This window comes from Cetorhinus maximus, chromosome 24 (assembly GCF_964194155.1).
Source record: "Cetorhinus maximus chromosome 24, sCetMax3.hap1.1, whole genome shotgun sequence".
NCBI lineage: Eukaryota > Metazoa > Chordata > Chondrichthyes > Lamniformes > Cetorhinidae > Cetorhinus > Cetorhinus maximus.
In genome coordinates, this window is record NC_135902.1 from 6012574 (window position 1) to 6040009 (window position 27436).

The window sequence follows — 27436 nt, forward strand, 5'->3', positions numbered from 1 at the left end:
TACAAATCTAGCAGGAAAATATTAATGAAGCAATAGAAAGTTCCAGAAGGGGCCATTCTTTTGCATATGGTGACCTGTCATCAGTATGCATTGGAGTGGCATGTTCAAGTGAATGAGTATAAAACTTGGATGGGATTGTAGCCTAATGAACTAGGCTCATGACTGGGAAACCCAGATACCAAGCATGGGTTATTGGAACAGATAATCCATGACTATGATGGTGTGAAGCTGAGGGAACGTAACAAATAGATACAGGAGTAGGCCACATGGCTCCTCAAGCCTGCTCCGCCATTCAATAAGACCACAACACCATTTTCATCCCAAGTCCCATATCCCTTTACAACCTTAGTGTTCAAAAATCCACAGGTCTTGAAAATACTCAATGACTGAGCATCCATATCCTCTGGGGCAGAGTGCCAAAGATTTACAACCCTTTGAGTGAAGAAATTTCTCCTCATCTCAGTCCTAAAAAGCTGACACTTTATCCTAAGACTATGACCCCCTAGTTCTAGACACTCCAGCCAGGGGAAACAGCCTCTCAGCATCTACTCTATCAAACCTGAATGTTTTATGTACAGAGTTCACTGCACTAGTACATTAGAGACAAAGTCTAGGCATCAGAGGGAGAGCGCAAAGCGCCAAACAACCTATCTATCCAACCCTTCAAGTACCAACTGCCCCACATGTGGCAGAGTCTGCAGTTCACACTTATCAGCCATTTCAAAACCCATTGAATCGCAGTGGAAGCAAGTCACCCTCAATCCTGAGAGACTGCCTGAGAGAGAAAATTAGTGTTATTGAGAATGTCTTGGATCAAGATGTCCAAATTAAATTTACCATTTAATGATCATTATATCTGGCAGATTAGTTTGAATTCTTGGCTCAGTGGTAGCCCCCTCACATCTGAGTTAGAAGGTTGCAGTTTCGAGCCCCATTCCAGAACATTGAGCATATAATGTAAGCTGACATTTCTTTGCAGTACTGAGAGAGTGCTGCACAGTCATAAGTGCGATCTCTCAGCTGAGATATTAAACCGAGGTCCTATCTGCCACCTCAGGTGGATACAAAATATGCCATACACCAGTTAGCGAATTACAGGGGAGTCCTCCCTGGTGTCCTATTTGTCCCTCAAACAACATCATTAAAATGTAATGGCCCAGATTTTGCTGTACTAACAACTTTGAGGCTGTCAGAAATCACCCATAATCTGGATAAAACTGACATCAACGACTGGCGTTCACACATGCAGGGTTAAATGCAGAAATCACTTATGACTGTCAGAGAGACTGGCTGAAATTTTGTCACCTCCCGGAAGACCCGGATTATTAGGGCAGAGGGCATTAAGTCTCCCATCTTTCTGCTGTCACGGGATATTCCAAGAGGTGGGAATGGCAGCAACTCACCCACTCACTGACTGGAGGCAGGAAGCTAATTAATCCAATTAACAGGCTAATTGATATCCAGTTTATGTGCCCAGCGGCGTTGTCATGGTGTCAAGGGTGCCTCTGTGTGTGGGGAGATAACCAGGTACATTGAAGCAGCTTCCCATTGGGGGTTGCTGGGCAACCTTCCTTCCCATCCTTCCCAGAGGCCCCATGTTCCACAGACCACCACCCTCTCCCCCACACTGCAGCTCCGCGCTGCCCTGGAGGGATCACCCTTCCAATCACCGGGGCCAGCCCGCACCTCAACACCTCTTACCCCCCGCAGCCTCAATGGTGGCCGCCTCCATCGCTGGCATTGCTGAGCTGTCGGGCCTCTTGATTGGTTGCCACCAATAAAAGAGGCCCTGTGGTCCTGCTGCACACATCCGGGGGCGTGGGTCACGCTATTTGACTCGGTGGGACTTCACTCTTGCCAATAAAGCTCCAGCCACGTTGTTCCTCAACAGTCTGCCCTGTCGCAGCCTTCACACATGGAATCTGCACAGAAGTCATTGTTAAAATGTGTAATTAATCTAGTTACCTGCTATTATCACACTAAACATCAGTGATAAATTTAAGCCTTGTTCAAGCAGGAGCAACTGAGTTTTTAACAATGTAGTAACTGATAATTACTGCTGAATAACCTCTCTGGCACTGAACAATTAATTTTAACAGTATGAATCCTCATGCCATCAGATGATATTCAATGTTGCAGACTTTTTTAAAAAATTAAATATTTCCAAGTTTTTGTGTTTTTTCTATTTATGTTTCTCTCTTAATCCTGCATTTATGTCCCAGGCTTTATTTCACTTTCTATACAATGATGTAAGTTTATTTTATAATTTTATTTCCTGGTTTGCCAGCTATGAGGATTCTTCAATCTGATTGGTTGATCCGCCATCTCCCTGCTACCAGCCCCATTCACAGATGCCACATATTCCCTAGAAGTAGAAGGTGCCAAACTTAAACTGATATCAAAATAGAGAAAGCCTGGGACGACCAAAACTTTGTGGGGAGCTTCTTTTGAGGTGACTTCAAACCCCCAAGCCATATTCTGGTCATTATCGCATTGCTCTTGGTGGGACCTTGCTATGTGCAACTTGGCTGCTGCATTTCCTACAATATAACATTCTCTCCTGTACAAAAATACTTCATTGGCTGAAAAGGGATGTTCGGAGGTCATGAAAGGAGCTATGTAAGTGCAAGTTTTTTTCTTGGGATAGAATCACTGTAAATGCAACTAGTAAGGGTAAGGTATTGTCCAGGAAGGTCAAAGGGGCAGTCAGGTCACAAATCATATGGGCCTATTCTGTATGTCCTAATAACACTTCTCTCTGTGCACATGCATCATCTTGTAGCTGTTCCACAGCAGGTTCCAGGAATGCACTGGCCAGGGAGGTAGCATTGGATTTGCTCTGACCAATACTAAACCAGCTAGGTTCCCTGCTTGCATTATAAATTTCACCTTTACACATATTCATTAAAAAACAAACCTTTTTAATGTTTTTTGTTTGCTTGTTGGCTTCAGTGATCACATAGTACGATCAATATCCCACTAAATACGCAAAGAACTCAGGATTTCACTTGCTTAAAATCTATAGATGGAAAAGGGTTGAATAATTCAAAAATTGCCAGTAAAGATTGTCCATAGCAGCACTGTCCCCACCCTGTCACGTTTGAAGTTTGTAAGGTAACATTGCTAATACGTAGCTAATGCTAACTATGGTTTCTGCTTTCTGCAGGCTGTGTCTTTTTGTGATGTGGATGAAAGTAAGATAACAAAGGGCTTCTACACTTATCAGGAGTCAAAGGTTAGAATTGCTCTTTTTGCACACTGTTTATAAAACTCCAGGGTTTGACACAAGCACCTGTACAACAGCACAGAACCCCATTGCCACATCCCTTCGGTGCAACTGTTCAGAACACTTCAGTCTTTAAATGGTAATATTGCAATGGACAGTTAGTGTTCTGTAATTCTGTCTGGATTTTAAAGAGCTAGATTTCCCAAGACCCACAGAGTGATTGGGCGTAGGTTTACCCCATGACTTCCCCATAAACTGAGTTCCCAATCCCAGTTCGGGGAGGGGGTGAAGGGAGTGAAGCAATGAAAGCCCTCCATATGCTGCTCTTCGTCTCTTCCAACGTTGTCCCCTATAATCTGCTGGAATTCATAGCTCACAAACTGTATAAGGAAGCGTGACATACATGAAAAAGCAACACACTGTTTACTGAAAGTACCATAATGTGTATGACATTGCCCTCTAATCTACAGCAAATTATTTTCTAATGGGGCTGTGGTTGTGAGATCACTAAGGTCATCTTCCATGAGTCACTTTTGGTACTGGACTGAGATATTGGCATATTCCTGAAATGATCATGCCTGAAATTCCCTTTTTTTTTAAAATCTCAGTTTTAACCTAAAATTCTTTTTTTAAACTTTGTTCTTGGGATGTGTGCATCATTGGCAAGGCTAGAGAATTTATTGCCCATCCTTAATTGTCCTTGAGTAGTTGGTGCTGTGCCACCTACTGCTGAGTGGCTTGCTAGGTCATTTCATAGGGCAGTTGAGAGTCAACCAAATTGGTGTGGGTCTGGAGGCCCAGACCAGGTAAGGACGGCAGATTTTCTCCCCTGAAGGAGAACCAGGTGGGTTTTTAATGACGATCCAGTCTTTCATGGTCGCTATTAATGAGACTAACATTTTACTCCAAATTTATTAATGAATTGAATTCAGATTTCCACAGCTGCTGTGGTGGGATTTGAACACATGTCTCCAGAGCATTAGCCTGGGCCTCTGGATTACAGGCTCAGTAATATTACTATGCTTTCTTTCACATTGTCAGCGCCATTTATTCTGAACCACTCGGTTATATTAAACCTTTGTAGTTAATACTGCAATGTCCATTTTTGCTATTATGCATGTATAATGATGCTGAATCCTGGGTAACTGGATAGGGGGTGGTGGGATCTTGCAATAGATGCTTCACTTGGTACTTAGTCATGAGGGGTTATAAAAACAATAAAGACGAATGATAAGCAGATAATGATGTAATTGACACTTAACTAAACTGATAGCTCACTGTGTAAATTGGTAAGAATTGCTGGCTCCCACAAGTTTAGCTCTTTGAGTACTTGAATTCCTTTATGATTTAGGATTTATTTGCAAGTTTAGTGCCAGTGCAATGAGGCTTTAGCTTCACATCAATGCTAAACTTCAACCTGAGTAGATACCACAAAGTTCCTTCCAGAGAGTCTTACTTAAGTTCACTCCAGTGTCATTGACTCCAGATTCAAACTGCATTCACACTAAACTAACTAAAATGTCATTGACAAGTATAACTATTTTGTCCCAACACTACAGTTATGATTTAAATGCACATTCCGCACCTGTACCTCAAGAGCTGACAATGAGAGCCCAGGTTAAAATTACTGCCAGAACTGACACTCAGTTGGATTCCCTGGATGGCTGAGTTTCTGTGGGTCACAATCAGGCCATCTGATAAAATACTTCCTGGTGACAGAATACTCCCTGTAAAGGACGTGATATTACTGATAATTAAATCATTGCCAATCCACAATAGTGGATGTCTGTAAGGGACAGCACAGGGGAAGGCGGTGGCATAGTGGTATTGTCACTGGGCTAGTATTCCAGACACCCAGGGTAATGCTCTGGGCACCCAGGCTTGAATCCCACCATTGCAATAAAAATGACCACGAAACCATTGCCAATTGTCGTAAAAACCCACCGAGTTCACTAATGTCCTTTAGGGAAGGAAATCTGCCATCCTTACCTGGTCTGGTCTACAGGCGACTCTCGACCCATAGCAAAATGGTTGACTCTTAAATAGGCAATAAATGCTGGCCTCATCAGCGTTGCCCACATCCCATGAACAAATGTGGTTCAATACAAATATGTGCAATGATCATTGGTTTAACTATAGGCAACATGCTGGTATATTGTAATGATTCAATTAGTCTTACTTCACACGTCCTCTTGTTTTGGCCAGTAGGCTTATCAGCAATTTCCGTATGCACTTTATTCTGCATTTTCCCTTTGCATTCGCACAGAATGCGCCTTCACATCAGTGAATTTTCTGTGTAAATACATTTTATGTAAATTTTTTTCTTCAAATAAAGTATTGCACCATCGTGAGATAATCCACCTGGTGTCCCACATGTAAAATGTGAGCTACCTCAAGACCGTGTCATCAATGGGCTTAAAGCTCCTGATCAAAGGGGGAGGACATTCTGCTGAATGTTATAATAGCAGGTAGCTATATAGAGGCAGAGAACCTGTCACCATTCTCTGAACATTTGTGTAATACTGTGAGACTATCAGGGGAATAAACATAGGGTGGGGCGGGGGGTGTGAAGTTATGGGGTACCATTCTCTCAAAACCAAAATTGTTACTTTTTGTTTTAACCTCCAAGATTTAACAGAAGTTAAATTGAATTCTTCAAATATAGACACACACATGCACACACACACACACACACACACACACACACACACAGTAAACGAGAACCTTGTAGCTTTTGCTTCCTGTCAGATTCTCCTAGAAAACAACATTTCTACAGCACCTTTCACATATCATAGTTTCTCAAGGCATTTTATACAAGAAATGTCTTATGTCTCTTCGTATAATGGATGGTTCACTAGTCTGGGTTCTTCAGTAGCTCAGCATTTTGCCAGTGTAATCCCCACAGCATGCTGACAAGTGCTCTTGTTTCTTCTAGGATAAGCCAAAGCCAAAAATTCCCATATACCATTTTACAGAAGCCAAGCCCCCTTTCATCATCTGTGTGAAATTGGTGAGTGATAGCCACTTGTTTCCATAGTTATAAAATGTACGAAGGACAGCCATAACATCAACAGTACCAAAGGTGGGTAAAATCCAAGATGTGTAGTGGTTTTTGAGGATGGTTCATTTCTCATAATTGAGTTTAAATTCAGCGTCAGCTGAGAGGATGAACATTCCTTTTGGCTCCAAGTGTTCATTTTCAATCAGCGTCATAATGGGTGAAAAACACCAGCACTGAATTGAAATTCTGGTTCAGCTAATCCCTTCATTTGCTGCTGAAGAGCATCTAGTCCCAGCATGCATCTTCCTGAGTGATATTCAATTCTTGGCATTTGGAGGACAGACAGGCACACGCTTGCAAATTTGTATCTCTGTTTCACACCACACACTACACCAGTGGGACATCTTCAATCAACACAGCTAACATGGACAATAGCACGGAAGTCATTACTAACTGGCACGATCATCTCCTGCTCTTGCCAAAGAGGCAGCTTGATCTCTACAGATGATTATTGCAAAGTGTGGTGTGAGAATAGGATGAAGTCTTTGAATAAAATAAATACTATCAGTTAGTATAAAGGATAAAATGAAGTTTTAAGAAATGTCCCCTAAAGACATTAAGTCTCCACCAGTTATTAAATCTCTGACTTTGACGAGTTTGTATCTTACTGACATCCAAGTGCCTCCTTCAAACTCAGAAGTGACCACAGGGGCCAAGTTGCGTCTCCAATCTAAAAATCACATTTTTCTTATCCCCCCCACCCACTCCTAAGTCTTGGAGTTCCCTTACTATTAGGATCGCACGTAAAAATTGGCAGCTTTAGTATGGCACTGCAAGATACCTGCCGCACTGCATGCTAGGAGTCTGATCCTTCAGGACCAGAGGGGTAAAAATAGTTCCTACCAGAGGGGAATTCAAGAATGAATAGGTTACCAACTTTTTAAAGTGCTAAAAACCCCAGTTTCACCCCCTGTAGAAATTGACCTTCTCTCCAATCTACTAGAGAATTGTGAAGGAATCTTCCTGTTGAGAACTCATACTGACAAGGAATGTAGCTCGAATTTAATTTGAATTTTAACTCGTCTTTAGCTAGAGCCTGCGTGGGGTCAATGTGAAGCTAAATTCCTGAGGTAGAGCCACAGTCTTCTAAACTACTAAGCCATTTGGACTTACATTAGCAATCCATTTTAGTTACAGTCTTTAGCGCATTAAAACCAATACTTTATTTTAAATTTAACTGCCAGCTATTTTCTGATTTCAAGTCAAGCATTGAAAGACTGCATGGTGTTCGTCTCAGCTTGCTTCAGGGGGGATGTGTTTGAAATGTTATTACCTGTGCCAATGAAGAGGTAAAATAAAAAATCCCCTGAGTGTAGAATTTCCTCAAGAATTGTGTCCAGAACATTGTTAAGCAAGAGTTTTTTAAAATAAAAATGTGAGACTATTTAAAAAGAGAGATGGGAGATGATATTTGGAATCAGTGCACAATCATCAGATACAAAGGCCACAGCAGAAGGTGTCTTTTGTTAACTTTGTCCTGTAAATTTCCAACTATATATATATAATTAAGTAATAGGAACATTGCAGACGCTTTATAATTACTCTGGTCTCTGTTCCTGATTTTATGCCAATTGCTTTTCCAGCACACTGACAAAATACTCCCCTATGGTTCAAGTGCCAAACGAGGAGAGAGGCTTTGTAGCTTACCTTCCCTGAAAGTGTACAAAGCTATAGCAACACTGCTGCAAAAATAAAATCTCAACAATGGCGAGCATTAACGGAGAGCCGCAGCACGTACCTAAAACCCAATAACTCATCACGGTGGGCCCCTGGGGCATGGGAGTCACTGCACAGAACTCACTCATCACACTATAATTCATACTTAGTATTTTCTTTACCTTACCAGAAATATAGAAATTATCGTGCATTGTAAATGAGAAAAATTGTGGGAAAAGAGGTATAATAAATCAAAATGAGGCTGGACGCCAGCTATGGCCAAACACAGAGGGAACCTGTTTGTTTTAACCAATTTATGATCAATATGATAACCTACCAGAGGCATCTGCTGGCCAATATGGTAAGCAGAAAGGGCATTTTAATCTAAAAAAAAATTTGGTACTTCTGGCAACTTAAGAGAATTCATAACATCACTTTGTGTAAAATTGCATACAGATTGTTTTGTAGAAATGTCATTGCAATCTTTCATGATTTGGCAGCTTCAGATACCACATCTATTGCTCTTGTTTCAGGCACAATGGGCATTGTTCAATAGGTGCCTACCAGGTACTTAAATTGCAATGAATTCAAAGCATTTTTTGATGCTTGCCACGACGCAGCTGCAGTAGATTTAGTGCCACTTTGATTGTTCCTTCAGCTCACCCTTCTACAGGTGGTACAGGCTGCTCCACAGAAACTATAACACGAGTACCTCACTGCCTGATGGCTCTCCCTTCCCTCGTGTTGCTTGATTTTATTTGATTAGAGAATAGATTCAGTTGTTCACGGCTGTTTTGGTTCATTTCAAGGGACACAGTCCTTTTTTTTTTAAAAAGCCATTTGATAAACTTTTTTCTTTCTGGGCAAGGTAAGAGCTTTGGGTTATTGTTGCAATCACAATTGATCCAAGTTATGTTTTATTAAATTAGAATGGGCAAACAATCCTAAAAAGGATTACCTAACACTTTTTCACAAAGGGAGCCCGCAGTGACCTATAATAACTACCCCTCCTCCACACACACACACACACGCACACACACCCACACACATAACGCACACACACACCCTCACCGCACACACACCCTTACCTAGTGTTTATTTAAAAATCACCTGGGGAAATAGGTCCACTGGATTTATTTTTATTTGTGTTTTGCCTCCAAGCATATTTTTCCCTGATTAATGCATTTCCAGGTTTTGTCACTTGATTTATAAGCGTGTAAAGCCACCAGCATCAGGCAGCAAATTATGTCAGTATTGCATTGCTTGTCGATGTGCAGATCATTACAAAGATTACAAGTTCTTTCATGAGGGAATTTTCCCAGATCTTCACATGTTTTCATTATAGACTGGAACAACAAATGTTTCCTAATGGAATAAGCATCAACATTGTCCAGAAATCTGCTCATTTCTTTATTAAAATAAGGTGCAACTTGCTTCACCACTTCCCAAACAGATGTGCAGATTGGAAGCCAGTAATTGAATCTACAGTGAAGATGTGTTTTACCGGTTTAGGATTAGCAAGATGGAACTTGTTCTGGCAAAGAACTACAAGTGGCTATGGCTGATTGATAGTTTTGCAGTAAGTTCTACATATCACTGCAGAGACACTAAAAGCTGACAAAGTATCTGATCTGCATTGGCTCCCGGTCCAGCAACATCTTGATTTAAAAATTCTCATTCTTGCGTTCAAATCCTTCCATGACCTCACCCCTCCCTAATCTCTGTAACTCTGCCCTACAAACCCCCTGAGATTTCCGTGTTCCTCCAACTTTGGCCTTTTGTTCATCCTCAATTTTCATTGTCCTGCCTTCCAGTGGAAATGCCTGAGCTCTGGAATTCCCTCCCTAATCCAACTCCCCCTCTCCCCTTTAAATTGCTCCTTAAAACCTACCCCCTTGACCAAGCTTTTGGTAATCTGCCCTAATGCACCTTTATCTGGCCCGGTATCAAATTCTGTCTGATACCAGCCCTGTGAAGCACTTTGGATACATTCTTATTATGCTAAACAATGCAAATTGGTGTTGTAATAGAGGGAAACTATAAATCTTCTAACCAACGATAGTCATAATTAGTATTATTAGACTAATATGTACTCTCCGATCACCAAAACGGCTTGCATTGCTTTTACAAAAAGGCTTCTTTGCTGTAGTGAGATACTGGGACAATATCCATTAGCATGGAGAAGGCCAAGAGTAGGTGTCATGAAGCTATTAATATATATATTATTGGAAATTTTTTTTTTAAATAGAGGTTTTGTCTGTGGGTGTGTCTTAATTGGATTAAAGCCAGCAAGTCTGGGTGCTTTGATGTGTAACAGTTTTGAAATGTAAGAGAGGTAGAGTGTATTTGCATTTTTTTGAATAGAACATTCAAGAAGTGGGGTGAAACCTGGCACCTAGCTAGCAGAGACCAAGCAATGTTTATATTACTAATAAAATTGGTACTATGAAAGAGGTTTTATTGTTAGAAGAGGTGGAGTTCAAAGAGGCTGGTGATACAATGAGAATTTACATTCAATGAGCTGTGCTAGGTATTACAGACAGCAGTTTTGAGTGCACGGGGCACAGACAACATAAGGTCAAAGTAGCTGTAAGCCTACAACTGTCTTCACAGGAGCCACAGTGAGAGGAACCTCATTTTGAATTCATAAGGTGAAAATGCTTTGCCTGGTTTCTGGTAAAGTCTATGGGTTGCTGTTGCCTTAATGGAGATTAGTCCGGGAATTTGTTAAAAGTTATGATAGTAGTAATTTGTAGCCATGTGTATGTGTTTAATGTGTTGCAACCTAATAAAATGTTTCATTTAGTTTAATATAAAAACCTCTCGAGAACTGGTGGTCTGATTCCTGAATTTAGAGCTGCATCTCAAACATACCACTTAAAAATTTAGGTTGTGACAGTTGTTTAAAGTTTCCCTCTGGGATTTTAAATAATTCAGCTTTATCAACTGCTGGGTGATAATAGGAGGTTTAATACAGATGTTTTAAAATTTTGAAAGGCAAACCACAGAAAGACTATTTCCTATGGTTGATGAGTCACTGTCATGGGACCATTAGTTTACAATTGTCACTAGGGTAATGAAGAGTGAAGTTAGGAGAAATCACCACACAGAGAGCTGCCAGAGGACAGAATGCTTTGCCAGGAGGGATAGTTGAGGCACAGACCATTGAATCCTTTAAGGGCAAAAGAGTTAACATTATGCACATTCATAAGCTGTATTATTGTGCATTGTACCTTAATTTAAATGCTGAATCTTTTCAAAATTAGTTGACTCCAGAAGAAGTTTCACCTGCTCTGGGTGTGGAACAGCTGTTGGACTTTTCCACAGTTGTAGAATGATACTGTTTATTTCCTGGTGGAATCACCTTGAGGCATTTTACTCTGTCAAAGGTCCTACAAAGTTTTGTTTTCACGCCCTAGAAGAAAAGAAATTTTGCAGGCAGAGTGTGCAGTGCAAATTACCTCAGATTTACAAATTATATGGGTCTGAAAGGGAGGTAGTTAATAGTTTAATTGCGCCACAAAGTAGTGCATTTTCCCAATCAGCAGTTTGCGTCATGAAACATATAAATGAGATATATTTTTTTATTGAGCATTACTCAATTTATCATCTCTGAATGCAAATTTCATATTATGATGACAGTTAGAGAGAATTGTTCCCATTGGCAAAAAGATCAGGTACTCAAGGACATCAAGGTGAATGGCAAAAGAACCAATGGCAACATGAGGAAGAAACTTTTTTATGTAGCGGATGGTTAGGATCGGAAATGCACTGTCTGAGAATGTGGTGAGGCAGACTCAATTGTGGCTTTAAAAGAGAATTGGATATACGCCTGAAAAGATAAAAAAAACAGGGCCATAGAGAAAGTAGGGGGGGCAGTGGGACTAGCTAAGCTGCTCTTATAAAGTGTCAGCATGGATGGAATGGGATGAGAGGCCTCATTTTGTGCTGTAACCATTCTATGATTCTTTTTAAGCAGTCAATAAATTCCTGGATAAAGAGCCACATACTTGAGATGTATTCGGGCTGGAGCACATTGGGAGTCAGATGAGTGCCATAACACAGCAAAGGTTGAGTGGATTATGAATGGGATTCAGTTTTGGGTTCAGATCAGAGCCTTCAGTTCGTTCTCAAGTATTAAATATATTATAAAATGTGTTTCTAACAAGCTGTCTGCCCAGTGCGACTGCTGTCTTATAAAGCACTAAGTATCTGTTATTATCATATTTCTATATATGTGGCCTCTAGATCATTGGTCTCCACTCAATGGTTTATGCTTCCCACAAGTGACCACTATAAGTTTTATTTTGACACATCAAGGCAACTGACCAGATGTTGCAATGCAGGCCAAACAGTATCCAGAAGACAAAGCTACAAAACACTTCCACCACATTCACCCTAGAGCTGTTACTGTGGGCAGACCTCACAACTAATCCAGCAACAATTTTCAACCTCGCCTCAACTCTTTGAGCTCCCACATCAACCTAAAGCTGCAAGACATTCAGGGCCATAGCACCTAACCTCACAATAGTTGCACTTCACAGTCAGAACCATAAATGAACCTTCTTTAAACTGCTGATAAATGGGATACACAAATGAGCTAAAAATGAAGGGAGTGAATGGATTAGGGAACATAAATTAAAACATGTTCAGATTGTTGTTTTGATGATGCCAAACTCTAGAGATTACTATTGATGGTCTTAGTGCATGAATACTTAACATAGTTGTGTAATTTTGTACAATGTTCTAATGGAAATGTTAATCCAGAGAGAGAATTATGCCAACATGCTAAGCGCTGTTTTATTAATATTACTAACAGTAATCTCTAAATTCATAATTCTGACCTTTTTCTCAGTAGCAGTGATGCCAGTTTTATTTTAAGCTTAAGACAAGGTCTGTCCTTTTTTGTTATGTTCCCCAAACGTCACGTTGCTAGAGAACCATAGGGCAGACAATACGCTCAGAGTTGTGGCACATTCAAACTAACTTCAATAGCAGCAGCCCAGCTACAAGTCTCCCTCTCAGAGTAACCTCCCTTGCTGCTGAGGTTGCCAACTCAGCAGAGTGTGCATCCCAACTCTTTGTGCCCCCCTCCCCACAGTCCGTCTTTAACACACTGTGAATAATTCTGCCGCGTTTTTCAATTATCCCCTGTTGTGAAGTCGAATTATTGAAAACTACAGGAAGTGAATTCTTCCATTTAATTAAATCCTGCAAAATAACCTCATTGTTTTCTTGCAAACTTGCGTTTTCAGTTATCGTTGTCTATGAGTGAAAGCATTAACTCTTCCTTGACTTTTCCCAAAAACCTGTCTGCATAGCAGCATCTTCAAGACTTTAATCAGCAAAGAAGTGTGCGCAGAGCTCAAAAGTTTAAATTTTAGGCTTTATTCGGCAATCCTGAGCTCCCAGTTAGGCGCCTCATTCATCAAGAGCACAGGTTAAAGATTGTCACTGCAATGTTGTTGGCCCATCTCTGATCCTGAGCTCCTGTCAGTGGAATCTTCCCTATGGGAGCAAATCATTTCAGAATTTACCTTGAGGTGCCTATATGCTCAGTGAGTTGATGCTGTGTTTATGGCATTAAGTCAATTTTCAATTCAGACCAAGAGTTAATACAAAAATCTAAGGTCGCCTATAACTTAAACAAAATATATACACAGAGCACCTCGAATGGCTCAGCTGTTAAGTCCACCACCCAGTCTAGTGCTAATAACTACCTAGGAAATCCCCAGCTTTGATTCCTGAATCACTGCTGATTTACCTGAGACCAGTACAGGCACCCAGTGGGTAACTATGGGTAGGCTCAGTCACATTCTTGATCACTATCCATTAGGATTAGGATTGGATTGGCCAGGCTCCCTGCAGACACTCATGCTTGAGGCCCTTCATGAAGAATAACCTTCGTGAGCCTCTACCTTGCGGAAGGGGGTGAAAAGTTTTTTTTCCCCCCCCAATCAGCACAGAAAATGATTGGAATCGGTTTCAGTCTGAAAAGGAACCCCTTTCTAATTTGGCTAGATGTGGTGAATTTACGCAGAAATGGTTTGAACTCGCCTAAATATAAACTGGTTTCGGGTAACTGGATTAAATAAATCAGCATGCACATCAAGATCATTCAGAGTTATCACCAGTGAATTCAAACGTGCAAAATTACACTCCTGTCTTGATAAGAAGCCCAGCAGCTGCATTTTCATTCACGCAACTAAGAGGTTTTATTAAAATAAAAAAGGCTAGTGAGATCGTTCGTGTTTACAAGTATAATTACTGATTTCCTCTTGAGCGTAGTGCAATTGGTTAAATTTGCATGGGTGAGGGGAAAGGGCCTTTGCATTTTTCAATCCAGACTCTTTAATCTGGGTGGTCTCGGTAATCACAGCAAGTATAATTTTTATCAGCTATGTCTTCCTAAATTATGTACAACTTTAAATTTACTGCAAAAGCAATTAATTTGACAGTATTGGGTTTATTTAGTATTGTACCAGAAACAGCTAACAGTTTAAAGCAAACACCAAACACACCATTAAATGTAGAGTAAAAGTTCCAAATTAACATTTTCTGCTAAATATATTTGTAAAAAAAGATTTGAAATTGGACCTGTTTTGTTGTAGACTATTTGCAAGTGTATGTGAAAGGTCTTCTCACAATTTTTTATAAAGCCAGTTGAACGGTTTCCAAATGCATCATATTAACATGTTTTGCAAGGGGAAATTGTGGGCGAATTGTTCACATATCTGGCCGCGTTTGGCCATAGCAGTGACTCTGCAGCTTAGAAAGCACTTGGCCTCAAACTGCAAATGGAGCGTAAATTAGACTGGAACTCCCAAATTTTCCCTGAAGTGAAGCAGAGTGAGATTTGAGTCATAGAGGCCTACAGCACAGAAAAAGGCCCTTCGGCCCATCGAGTCTGTGCCATTCAAACAAGTACCTAACCAATCTAAACCCATTTTTCAGCACTAGGCCCATAGCTTTGTATGCCATGGCATCGCAAGTGCACATCCAAATACTTCTTAAATGTTATGAGGGTTTCTGCCTCTACCACCCTTTCCGACAGTGAGTTCCAGATTCCCACCACCCCCTGGGTGAAAAAATTCTTCCTCACGTCCCCTCTAAACCTCCTTATATCTGTGCCCCCTGGTTATTGATCCCTCCACCAAGGGGAAAAGTTCCTTAACAAAAACAAAAATACCTAGAAAAACTCAGCAGGTCTGACAGCATCTGCGGAGAGGAACACAGTTAATGTTTCGAGTCCGTATGACTCTTCAACAGAACTAAGGTGAAATATAAGCTGGTTTAAGGGGGGTTGGGGGGTGGGACTGGTAGAGCTGGATAGAGGGCCAGTGATAGTTGGAGATAAGCAAAAGATGTCATGGACAAAAGGACAAAGAGGTGTTGAAGCTGGTGATATTATCTAAGGAATGTGATAAAGGTACAGATAGCCCTAGTGGGGATGGGGTGGGGGGAAGGCATCCAAATAGGCTAAAAGGCAAAGATAAAACAATGGATGGAAATACATTTAAAAATAATGGAAATAGGTGGGAAAAGAAAAATCTATATAAATTATTGGAAAAAAGGGGGATCGGAAAGGGGGTGGGGATGGAGGAGAGAGTTCATGATCTAAAACTCAACATTCAGTCCGGAAGGCTGTAAAGTGCCTAGTCGGAAGATGAGGTGCTGTTCCTCCAGTTTTCTTTGAGCTTCATTGGAAGAATGCAGCAGGCCAAGGACAGATATGTGGGCAAGAGAACAGGGCGGTGTGTTGAAATGGCAGGCGACAGGGAGGTCTGGGTCAAGCTTGCGGACAGACCGAAGGTGTTCCGCAAAGCGGTCACCCAGTCTGCGTTTGGTCTCTCCAATGTAGAGGAAACCACATTGGGAGCAGTGAATGCAGTAGACTAAGTTGAGGGACGTGCAAGTGAAATGCAGCTTCACTTGAAAGGAGTGTTTGGGCCCTTGGACGGTGAGGAGAGGGGAAGTAAAGGGGTAGGTGTTGGACCTTCTGCGGTTGCATGGGAAGGTGCCGTGGGAGAGGGTTGAGGTGTAGGAGGTGATGGAGGAGTGGACCAGGGTGTTCCAGTGGGAACGATCCCTGCGGAATGCTGCCGGTGGGGTGAAGGGAAGATGTGTTTGGTGGTGGCATCATGCTGGAGTTGGCGGAAATGGCAGAGGATGATCCTTGGAATGCGGAGGCTGGTGGGGGTGATTCCTTTCTACCCTATCTATGCCCCTCATAATTTTATACACATCAATTATGTCCTCCCTCAATCTCCTCTGCTCCAGGGAAAATAACCCCAGCCGACCCAATCTCTCCTCATAACTAAAACTCTCCAGCCCAGGCAACATCCTGGTAAATCTCCTCTACACTCTCTTTAGTGCCATCACATCCTTCCTATAATTCCAGAACTACACGCAATATCTCTAGCTGTGGCCTAACCAGCATTTTATATAGTCCTAGCATAACCTCCCTGCTCTTATATTCTATGCCTCGGCTAATAAAGGCAAGTATCCCATATGCCTTCTTAACCACCTTACCTACCTGTCCCACTACCTTAAGGGGCCGGTGGACATGCACACCAAGGTCCCTCTGATCCTCGGTATTTCCCAGGATCCTACCATTCAACTTGTATCCCCATGCCTTGTTTGTCCTGCCCAAGTGCATCACCTCACACTTATCTGGATTAAACTCCATTTGCCACTGATCAGCCCATCTGACCAGCCCGTCTATATCCTCCTCTAACCTAAGGCTATCTACCTCACTATTTACCACCCCACCAATTTTCGTGTCATCCGCAAACTTACTGATCAACCCTCCTACATTCAAGTCTAAATCGTTTATATATACCACAAACAGCAAGGGACCCAACACCGATCCCTGTGGAACCCCACTTGACACAGGCATCCAATCACAAAAACACCCCTTGACCATCACCTTCTGCTTCCGGCCACTCAGCCAATTCTGGATCCAATTTGCCAAATTGCCTTGGATCCCATGGGCTCTTACCTTCGTTATCAGTCTCCTATGCGGGACCTTATCAAAATCCTTGCTGAAGTCCAAGTAGACTACGTCAAATGCATTTCCCTCATCTACACACCTGGTCACCTCTTCAAAAAATTCAATCCAATTGATCAAACATGACCTCCCCTTAACAAAACCATGCTGACTGTCCTTGATTAATCCCTGCCTCTCCAAGTGTAGATTCATTCTGTCCCTCAGAATTGTTTCAATAGTTTCCCCACCACTGAGGTTAGACTGACTGGCCTGTAGTTCCCTGGTTTATCCCTTCCTCCCTTCTTGAATAGCAGTACCATATTGGCTGTCCTCCAGTCCTCTGGCACCTCTCCTGTGGCCAGAGAGGTATTGAAAATTATTACCAGCACCCCTGCTATCTCCTCCCTTGCCTCAGTCAACAGCCTGAGATACATTTCATCCAGGCCTGGAGATTTATCTACTTTTAAGGCTGCCAGACCACTTAGAACCTCCTCCCTTTCCTTGCTAATTTCTTTAATTATATCACAGTCCTTCTGCCTTATTTCCATACTCACGTCATCCCTCTCACTTGTGAGCATCGACACAAAGTATTCATTTAGAACCATACCTACGTCTTCCGGCTCCACGCACAAATTACCACTATGGTCCTTAATGGGCCCTACTCTTTCCCTAGTTATCCTCTTACTCTTAACGTACTTGTAAAATAACTCTGGATTTTTCATTATTTTACCTGCCAATGTTTTTTCATGCCCCCTTTTTGCTCTCCTAATTTCCTTTTTAAGTTCCCCCTACACATTCTATACTCCTCTAGGGCTTCCACTGTTTTGAGCCCTCGGTATCAGCCATAAGCCTCCCTTTTCCTCTTTACCCAATCCTGTATATCCCTCAACATCCAGGGTTCCCTAGATTTGTTGGTCCCACCCTTTGTCTTTACTGGAATATGTTGGCCCTGCACTCTCCCTATTTCCTTCTTGAATAAGTCCCACTGCTTTGACGCAGATTTACCTAAACGTAGCTGCTCCCAGTCCACTCTGGCCAAATCATATCTGATCTTATTAAAATCGGCCTTCCCCCAATTTAGAACTCTGATTTCTGGCCCATCCTTGTCCTTTTCCATAACAACCTTGAATCTAATAGAGTTATGATCACTATCTGCAAAATGCTCCCCCACTGATAGCTCTGCCACGTGCCCGGCTTCATTCCCTAAAATTAAGTCCAGGACTGTCCCCTCTCTTGTAGGACCTACTACATGCTGGCTTAAAAAGCTCTCCTGGATGCATTTTAAGAATTCCGCTCCCTCTAAACCTGTCACACTGTGACTAACCCAGTTAATGTTGGGGAAGTTGAAATCTCCCACTATTACTACTCTATTATTTTTACACTTCCCTGAAATCTGCCTACATATCTGCTCTTCTATTTCTCTCTGACTGTTTGGGGGCCTATAGTACACTCCCAGCAATGTGATTGCTCCTTCTTTGTTTTTAAGTTCAACCCATATGGCTTCATTTGAGGAACCTTCTAAGATGTCATCCCTCCTTACTGCTGTAATTGATTCCTTGATCAATACTGTGATACCCCCTCCTCTTTTACCTCCTTCCCTGACTCGCCTGAAGACCCTATATCCTGGAGTATTGAGCTGCCAATCCTGCCCCTCTCTCAACCATGTCTCTGTGATAACAATGACATCATACTTCCATGTGTTAATTTGTGCCCTCAACTCATCTGCCTTATTCGTCAGACTCCTTGCATTAAAATAAATGCCACCCAGCCTTGCCAAACGTGCTTGTGCCTTAACTGGCCTATATTTTATATGTCTTCCAGACTCACTTGCTCTCTCTTCTAATTTTGGATGTGTATCTGCCCCTGCTGAACCTCCTTTCAGGATCCCATCCCCCTGCCAAGTTAGTTTAAACCCTCCTCAACAGCACTAGCAAACCTCCCCGCAAGGATGTTGGTCCCATTCTGGTTCAGGTGCAACCCGTCCGCCTTGTACAGGTCCCACGGCCCCCAGAAACAGTCCCAATGTCTCAGAAACTGAAGCCCTCCCTCCTGCATCATCTCTCCAGCCACGCATTCATCTGGACTAACCTCCTATTTCTATACTCACTAGCACGTGGCACCAGAAGTAATCCAGAGGTTACTATCTTTGAGGTCCTGTTTTTTAACCTGCTTCCTAGCTCCCTAAATTCTGCTTGCAGGACCACATCCCTTTTTCTACCTATGTTGTTGGTACCAATATGTACCACTATCTCTGTCTGTTTGCCCTCCCCCTTTAGAATGCCCTGCAGCCGTTCAGTGACATCCTTGACCCTGGCATCGGGGAGGCAACGTGCCATCCTGGAGTCACATCTACGGCCGCAGAAACGCCTGTCTGCTTCCCTTACTATCGAGTCTCCTACCACTATTGCTCTTCCCCTCTTTTTCCTCTTCCCCCTGTGCAGCTGAGCCATTCACAGTGCCATGAGCATGGCTGCACTCCAGGGAGTCTTAGCTCCCTTTTGTCTGGACAGCAGAGTCAGTTTGTGTTGGCATTGACTGAAGTGGTGTTGCTTCAGTGTCAATTCACCCTGAAATAAACAGGTTAACACTCTCGAAAACAGAGGAGAGGAATGGCACAATTATTCATCTTCTACAATTTGAAAACTTCCTAGGAAGGTCAGAAAGGCTTTATCGTATCCAAGAAAAAATCTAGTTGCTTATTTATTTACAAATGCTACAAGGTGATATTATTATTGAAAGGAATAATCCTGTAGTTTATGGTTAAATTGACAATAGACTTTCTAGGTAAAGATGTTGCCCCTTCAGTGTGAAACTTTGTACAATTTTATTGGATAATGTTTGAGAAAGAATGTGAGTTCGAGTTACTCGTGACAGTCTTTCAGAAGCCAAGGACTGAGCTTGAATAATAATCCAACTGAAGTACATTGCAGCCTTTGCCTTCCCTGTGACAGTGCTGCATGTGCCAGTGTCGGGTGGGTGAGGAACAAGGTAAAACTTGTAAAGAGGAGCTTATAGCAGGAACCTGAACAGGCTGAATGACAAACCCAGTTGAGGTCAGGCCCCATTGATGAGATACTTAACACATAATTCTCCTGCCACCCCTACCACCCCCCTCCCCACCACCCCCATCCCCCCTCCACCCTCCACCTACAAGCCCCCACCCCACCTACAAGCCCCCCACCCCCCCATCCCCCCTCACCCCCGCATCCTCCCACCGCTGGGAGCAGGCTGAGAGGTTGTTGTGGGGTGGGGTGTAGAATCGGGAAGGAAACTCTTTCGAGTTATCAACAGTCACAGATTGCAACTCTTTCGAGTACAATCACAGTTCTTGGTTTCCGGGAGTAGGACATGAACCCACAACCCTCTGATTCAAAGGCGAGGGTGCTATGAACTGAGCCACAGCTGACACCTCTAGAATCGGGAAGGAAGGTTGGAGTGTCTGTTGGCTTCCCAACTTTCCCTGATTAAGTTGGCAGAGGGTATAATTGAAGACAGCCTTCCGGCCCGGAGGCCAATTGAGGCCCTTAAGTGGCCAATTAAAAGCCAATAAAAGCCAGCAGCGTCCCTCCAGGCTTGGAGGGCAAGGTTCTCCTAACCGAGCAATCTGGGGCCCTTGGAGGACTTACCCGGTGTCAAGGACCATCCCTGCTGAGAGAACCCACTGAGGGGTCTCCTCTCTGGCTCTTGCTCCAGACCTCCTGCAGTCCTAGCAGTGGCCACAGCTCCCAGTGGCGCTGCTGGGACTGAAGAGCTTCCGGGCCTTTAATTCACCGGCAGCCTCTCGGAGGCAGGACCCACGCCCTTATAGCCATGGAAACGCCAATAGCAGGCAGTTAACCGCCTGATTGAGATGTAATTCCTTCGGGGCTTCTAAAAATGGCCACGGTGGGGTTTGCCCTAGCTTTCCAGTGATGGACAGGCCACTGCCATGGCCAATAAACCAGTCACTCCCTCCAGTATGTCTGCAGTAGTGAGGGAGGTTTTCTGTTACTCTTTATAAAATCTGTGAAGGACCAAAAAACTGAGGCAGTAATTCAAATATACGTGGAGATAGGGGGAAACTATTCCCATTGGCAGAAGGGTCAAGAATCCTAGGAAACCTACTTTGAGTGATTTGCAAAAGAACCAGAAGGAGACATGAGGAAAAACATTTTGACACAGCTCATGGTTAGGATCTATTATTCCCGGCCTGAGAATGTTTTGGAGGCAGATTCAGTTGGTGCTTTCAAAAAGATAATTACCAGAAGAGAGAAGATTTGCCAGACTACGGGGGAAAGGGCAGGGAGTTAGACTGGCTGAGGCTCTCACGGGGAACCAGAACGGACACGATGGACTGAATGGTCTCTTTCTATACTGTAACCATGCTATGCTTCCATGAGATCTTTTTTTTTAATTGAGATGCTTATATGAAAGGTCAAGCCCTGTAGGGCTGGACAGCTCCAAAATTAGAAAGAGAACAAGATAAGACAAATCAGGAATTGAATAATAGGAATAGATCCTCTCCCAAAATATTGAAGGTGGCGGGAGGGATTAAAGGATATGGCACAAGACACATTCCACAAATGACTTTCCATTCAAAATCTTTAAGAGAGTTCAGGATATTAAGATGGACACAATTGGGTTAAGACCTAGAGTGGGGTTAGCTCCATACAAGGACCTTCTGCTGCAAATAGCTACATAGTTAAGAGTTGTTAATAAAGACTTGCTGTTGACATACTCCAGACAGGAAGGTCTTCATGGTGTCCGAAGCAGGATTCTTCAAAGTAACCAAGAATAGGTCTCCCTTACAAATAAATGCTGCAGAAGTGTGTTTAAATAAAAGGTGACTGGATTTGAATGGTTCAGAATAACTTAACAAGGACAATGACAAAGTTGAGCCTCAATTAGCAACATTTAGAATTCGATGAACCTCACAGCAGGAACGAGGACAGAATACATACCCATCACTTCACCACCAACAATCAACTGGACTTGGCCCTCTCCAAACCATATTACAAGCAAAATGAATTGACAGCTTTTAAGTCAATCTCAAAGGGAATGCAATCCACAAAGTACCAGTAACAAAAAGTGTGTTTCGCTTTGAAAACACGGAATCCTGGCATCATTTGGCGAGATAAAGAAAATGGTACCTGGCTTATGTAAAAAGATGTTTCATTCTTTTCTTTTATTCCTTCATGGGATGTGGGCATCGCTGCCAAGACCAGATTTATTTGCCCAATCATAATTGCCCTTGAGAGGTGGCGGTGAGCTGCCTTTTTGAACTGCTGCAGTCCGTGTGGTGTAGCTACACCCACAGTGCTGTTAGGGAGGGAGATCCAGGATTTTGACCCAGTGACAGTGAAGGAACGGTGATATATTTCCAAGTCAGGGTGGTGAGTGGCTCGGAGGGGAAACTGTAGGTGGTGACATTCCAGTGCATCAGTTGGCCTTGTCCTTTGAGCTGGTAGAGACTGTGGGTTTGGAAGGTGCTGGTGAAGGATCCTTGGTGAGTTCCTGCAATGTATCTTGTAGATGGTACCTACTGCTGCCACTGTGCCTCATTGGTGGAGGAAGTGAATGTTTAAAGTGATGGATGCTTCTTGAGTGTTGTTGGAGTTGCAATCATCCAGGCAAGTAGAGAGTATTCCATCACACTCCTGATTTGTGCCTTGTAGATGGTGGACAGGCTCTGGGGAGTCAGGAGGTGAGTTACTTGCCACAGGATTCCTTAGCCTCTTACCTGCTCTTGTAGCCACAGTATGACTGTGACTGGTCCAGTTAAGTTTCTGGTCAATTGTAACTCCCAGGATGTTGATAGTGAGGGATTTAGCTATGGTAATGCCATTGAATGTCAAGGGAGATGGTTAGATTCTCTCTTGTTGGAGATGGTCATTGCCTGGCACTCGTGTGGCATGAATGTTACTTGTCACTTATCAGCTCAAACCTGAATGTTGCCCAGGCCATGCTACATAAGGGCATGGGCTGCTCCAGTATCTGAGGAGTCATGAATGGTGCTAAACTCTGTGCAATCATCCATGAACATCCCCAATTCTGACAGTAGGATGGAGGGAAGGGCATTGATGAAGCAGCTGAAGATGGTTGGGCCTAGGACACTACTCTGAGGAACTCCTGCAGTGATGTCCTGGGACTGAGATGATTGACCTCCAACAACCACAACCACTTGAATCTATTTCAAATTTTGCTTTTTGTAAATGGCCATATTTTTGTCTAGTTTAGAAATTAAAGGGCGGAATTTTCCGTTTTTGAAACTAAGTGTGGTGGTGGGCTGGTTCTGTGGAGCGTTTCCTGCTGGTCAGAGTGGTGGGAAATCACCCCTGATTTTGCACTTGGAAGCTCATTGATTATGCATAGGCGAATACCTCTCCGAATCACGTGGCAGGTCAGAAACTGATTCATCCACCCTGCCATTACCTAATGGGCCTGACGGCCTGGCACCATATTTAAACACCACCCGAGCACACACATTTCACTATCTCCAGCCCAGGTGTCTTCAGGAGACATATCAAGATGGCTGCACACAAGAAGGAGGCTGCATCCAGGTTTAGCCACGACTCTCTTGAGGCTTTAATCAGAGGAGTGTGCCAACACCGGGATGTGCTGTTCCCGAGGGATGGCTCCAGGAAGCACACTAACCTCACCTCTCCGGCCTGGGAGGCGATAGCAGAGCAGGTTAGCACAGCTGGCAACTGCCCCTGCAACGCTATCCAGTGCAGGAAGAGGATGAATGATCCCATCCGCTTCACTAGGGTAAGTTAACCTTCAGCTCACTCCAATATCACACTCTCATCATGGCATCATGCACTGAAAGGGTTACACTCTTCAGCGATCTCACACAACATTAGCAGGGGGCACATATCAGCACTGATAGTCTCACGGTTACTTTCACATCACCACCATCTCATCTATCGTGCTGCACAGACTCCATCCTCACCTCGTTCCAGCCTCACACAGGAGCTTCCCAACCTCTGCTCTATCCCATCTCATCACATTCCGTACTTTTGTCTTCATGCAGTCCAAGCTTACCCACAATGGGAGGAAGAGACCCCAGATGGCAGGAGGGATGAACGATGACATGGAGCTCAACAGATTCGAGGAGGATGCTAATGAGCTGGCAGGGGAGGACAGGGATCGCTCCTGTGGGGAAGGCAAGATTGGCTTCTCCCAGCAACCATGAGTTAATCACATCCTGACATCCATAGTGAGTGACATGCAATCTTGTATTCTGCCAGCTCATGAACTAAACTTACCTTCTCTCTCTTACAGACACCAGCAGGTCCAGGCACACCAACAGGGCCAATATAAACCCCAGCCCTCCCAGCCCAGCTCAGAGGAGGATACTGAGGAGCAAAGCCAAGAAAGTTCGTCACTGCATTCACTCGCACCCTCCACCAGTGCAGAGACATACACCTCGATGGGTCATAGTTCTAGATTAGGCTCAAGGTCACCTTCTGGGGAACACCTCACTGACACATCTCCACAGCATTCAGAGACAGTGACAGCCCAGGTCTCTGGCACTCACTGCAGATCAGGCACTCATCGAGTCCGACTCAGATGATGAGCCTATGTGAGCAGCCACCGAGACAATGCTGGAGATGCACCGACAGGCTGCGGAAAATCTGGCAGAGATGTGAGGGTCACTCAGCAGACTAGAGTGAAGGATGGAGAAGTCCATTTGCATTCTGTCTGATGTTGTGGCTCTGACATGCAAGCACCTCAAGGTCACCATGGGAGGTTGAGGGGGGGTGGGGGGTGACCACCTTGGGGACCTTGGTCCAGCAGGCTTTGCCGGATTTGCACACGGAGCTGCTCTCCTTGGCTATAGGCATTGGTGGGATCCATCAGTGGCTAGGCGAGAGGGAGCGGGACCTCACTCCAGGTGCCCCTTCTCCTCAAGCAGTGACGGAAGAAACATAGAAAATAGGAGCAGGAGTAGGCCATTCGGCCCTTCGAGCCTGCTCCGCCATTCATTATGATCATGGCTGATCATCCAACTCAATAACCTGCTCCCGCTTTCTCCCCATATCCTATGATCCCTTTCACCCCAAGAGCTATATCTAACTCCTTCTTGAAAACATACAATGTTTTGGCCTCAACTACTTTCTGTAGTAGTGAATTCCACAGGCTCACCACTTTCTGGGTGAAGAAATTTCTCTTCATCTCAGTCTTAAATGGTCTACCCCATATCCTCAGACCCCTGGTTCTGGACTCCCCACCATCGGGAACATCCTTCCTGCATGTACCCTCTCTAGTCCTGTTAGAATTTTATAGGTTTCTATGAGATCCCCCCCCCTCATTCTTCTGAACTCCAGCGAATGTAATCCTAACCGACTCAATCTCTCCTCATATGTCAGTCCCGCCATCCCAGGAATCAGTCTGGAAGGGCTCTCAGGCACCCACAGGGAGGAGGAGCATCAGCCGGACACCCCAGGGGCCTCCAAGGGGTCCAGCCTGTGGGCCCCATCAACTCCAGCTGGTCAGGCCAAGAAGGGCGCATCTGCTCCTGAGCAGGTGACCCTTATCAGGCTACAGCCCCCCCAGGCCTTGTGCTACCAGAGGACATCCAGCAAGGTCATCCCAGACACCAGGGCGCAGCAGTCAGCAGGCTGCCTCCACCTCTGCTGTGGATGTCAGGGCTGCACCCAGGCATAGCAGCAGGGTTAGGAAAATTAAGAGATATGAACATCACTTCTGGGCCATGGGTGTTCAATCACTGTATATATCGTGCACTTTTGTAACTGCATTTGCTGTCAATGAGAATGGTTTGGTTATTTGAAGGTGTCATGCATATTCATATATGTGCCCTCTTATTGCGAGTGTGACCATCCCCACACTCAATGATCACTTCCCTTTATGAGCCTCACATTCCTGTGATGTCAGCCTCACTGAAGATGGTTACCAGAACCCAGTGCGATGTCAGGGAGATGTGTCAACATCTTTATTGGAAGTGTGTCTAAATGAAGTTGTAACCTTGTTGCTTGTGAGACAACATTGGGTGAGGACTGCTCAACAGCCTGAAGGGGCAGCTGCAGTTGTGCTTCCTCATTGGTGGTGCCAAAGCACAAGACCTGGCGAGATGATGATATCTCCAACCACGCACTCACCTCAGTGTCCGCTGTAGTTTCTCATTAATCTGCATCGAGCCCTTTGAGGCAGTGTTTGTGTTGTATCGACTTTCACTTCCCAGGGCGCACGCTTACAACGTTCACCTCTGACCTTTCCAGAGACCATGGCCTGGTGAATCATGAGGGTTGAAGGTGCAAGTGCTAATGCAGAACTTGCTGTCAATGTGACTGGTTATAAATCCCTTTCTGAGCAATGGAATGGCACTGAGGGACAGGAGGGAGGTGGCCATATCCTGTTGCCTGCATCTTACTCTTCCTGGAACCTTGTGGCCATCAATGTGGCACGGGCACATCTTCCACATTGTGCTTCTTCAATGGCACCATCACCCTCTTCAGGTTCCAGGCCCTCCAGCTCTTCATTGTCTGAGGAGCTCCAGCCTCCTCCATTTCTCCCTGAGGCAAGGGATCCTTTTGAAATGTCAGGTATATGTGAAGGGCGCAACAAACCACAATTATGCAGGAGACCCTCTGTGGAGAACACTGCAGAGCTCCACCTGAGCGGTCCAAACATCAGAAGCACATCTTCAGGATGCCAGTGGTCTGCTTGATGAAGGATCATACGGAGATACGCGTTTCAATGTACCTCTCCTCCAAGGTACTCTGAGGATGATGCACGGGTGTCATAAACCATTGTTTGAGTGGGTACCCTTTATCCCCAAGCAGCTATCCCTGTAATCGCTGAGGCCCTTCGAATATGTGAGGCACCTGGGAATGTCTCAGGATGTTATGAGTCATGGCAGTTCCCAGGGTACCTGGCATAAACGTGCATGATGTGCTTCTGATGACTGTACACCAGTTGAACATTAATGGAGTGGAACCCTTTCCAGTTGATGAACATGAGGGGCTGATGCCATGGAGCCCTCAAAGCCACATGTGTGCAGTCGATTGTACCCTGCACTCTAGGGGAGCCTAAGATAGCTGCAAACCCATTAAATCCAGCAGCCTGGCTATTTTCATCAAGTGTGACCCTTGCATAATGGTGAGCCTTAATGTAGAGGGCATCTGTCATCTTCATGATGCATTTATGTGTGGCAGCCTGCAAGATACCACACAGACCCCTGTGGATCCCTGGAATGAGCCACAGGCAAAGAAATTGCTGACCTTCAATGCCACAGGCAGCGGGTATCCTCCCGCTCCATGGGGCATTAGATCCTCCCACAGAATGTGGCAGATGTGATCCACCAGACGTGTGGACAAGTGCAGATGTGCACAGCGTTGTCCCTCACTCATCTCCAGATAGGAGAATCTTCTTCGGTAGACCCTTGGTCAAGCAATTTGTCTCTAAGGTATTGGTCCAACCCCCTCATCCTCTGGTTCTTGCTGGGGCTGCCCTAGACCCTGGACCTCAGTGGGGCCTCCTCCTGAAGCTGTGCTCAGCGGCG

The 27436-nt window shown here is 44.1% G+C and overlaps 1 protein-coding gene across 9 annotated transcripts in view; it reads left to right on the top strand.

The window, feature by feature from the left end:
- Positions 1-27436, top strand: part of qtgal (queuosine-tRNA galactosyltransferase) — a 304657-nt gene that overhangs the window by 266010 nt on the left and 11211 nt on the right. For 8 of the 9 annotated variants that reach the window (XM_078570687.1, XM_078570689.1, XM_078570688.1 and 5 more), the window contains 2 exons: positions 3167-3235; positions 6162-6236. In XM_078570687.1, the coding sequence (XP_078426813.1) occupies positions 3167-3235; positions 6162-6236 (144 nt within the window). Of the gene's footprint in view, positions 1-3166; positions 3236-6161; positions 6237-9366; positions 9495-27436 lie in introns of all 9 variants that reach the window. The other variant, XR_013580576.1, reaches the window with a different exon arrangement.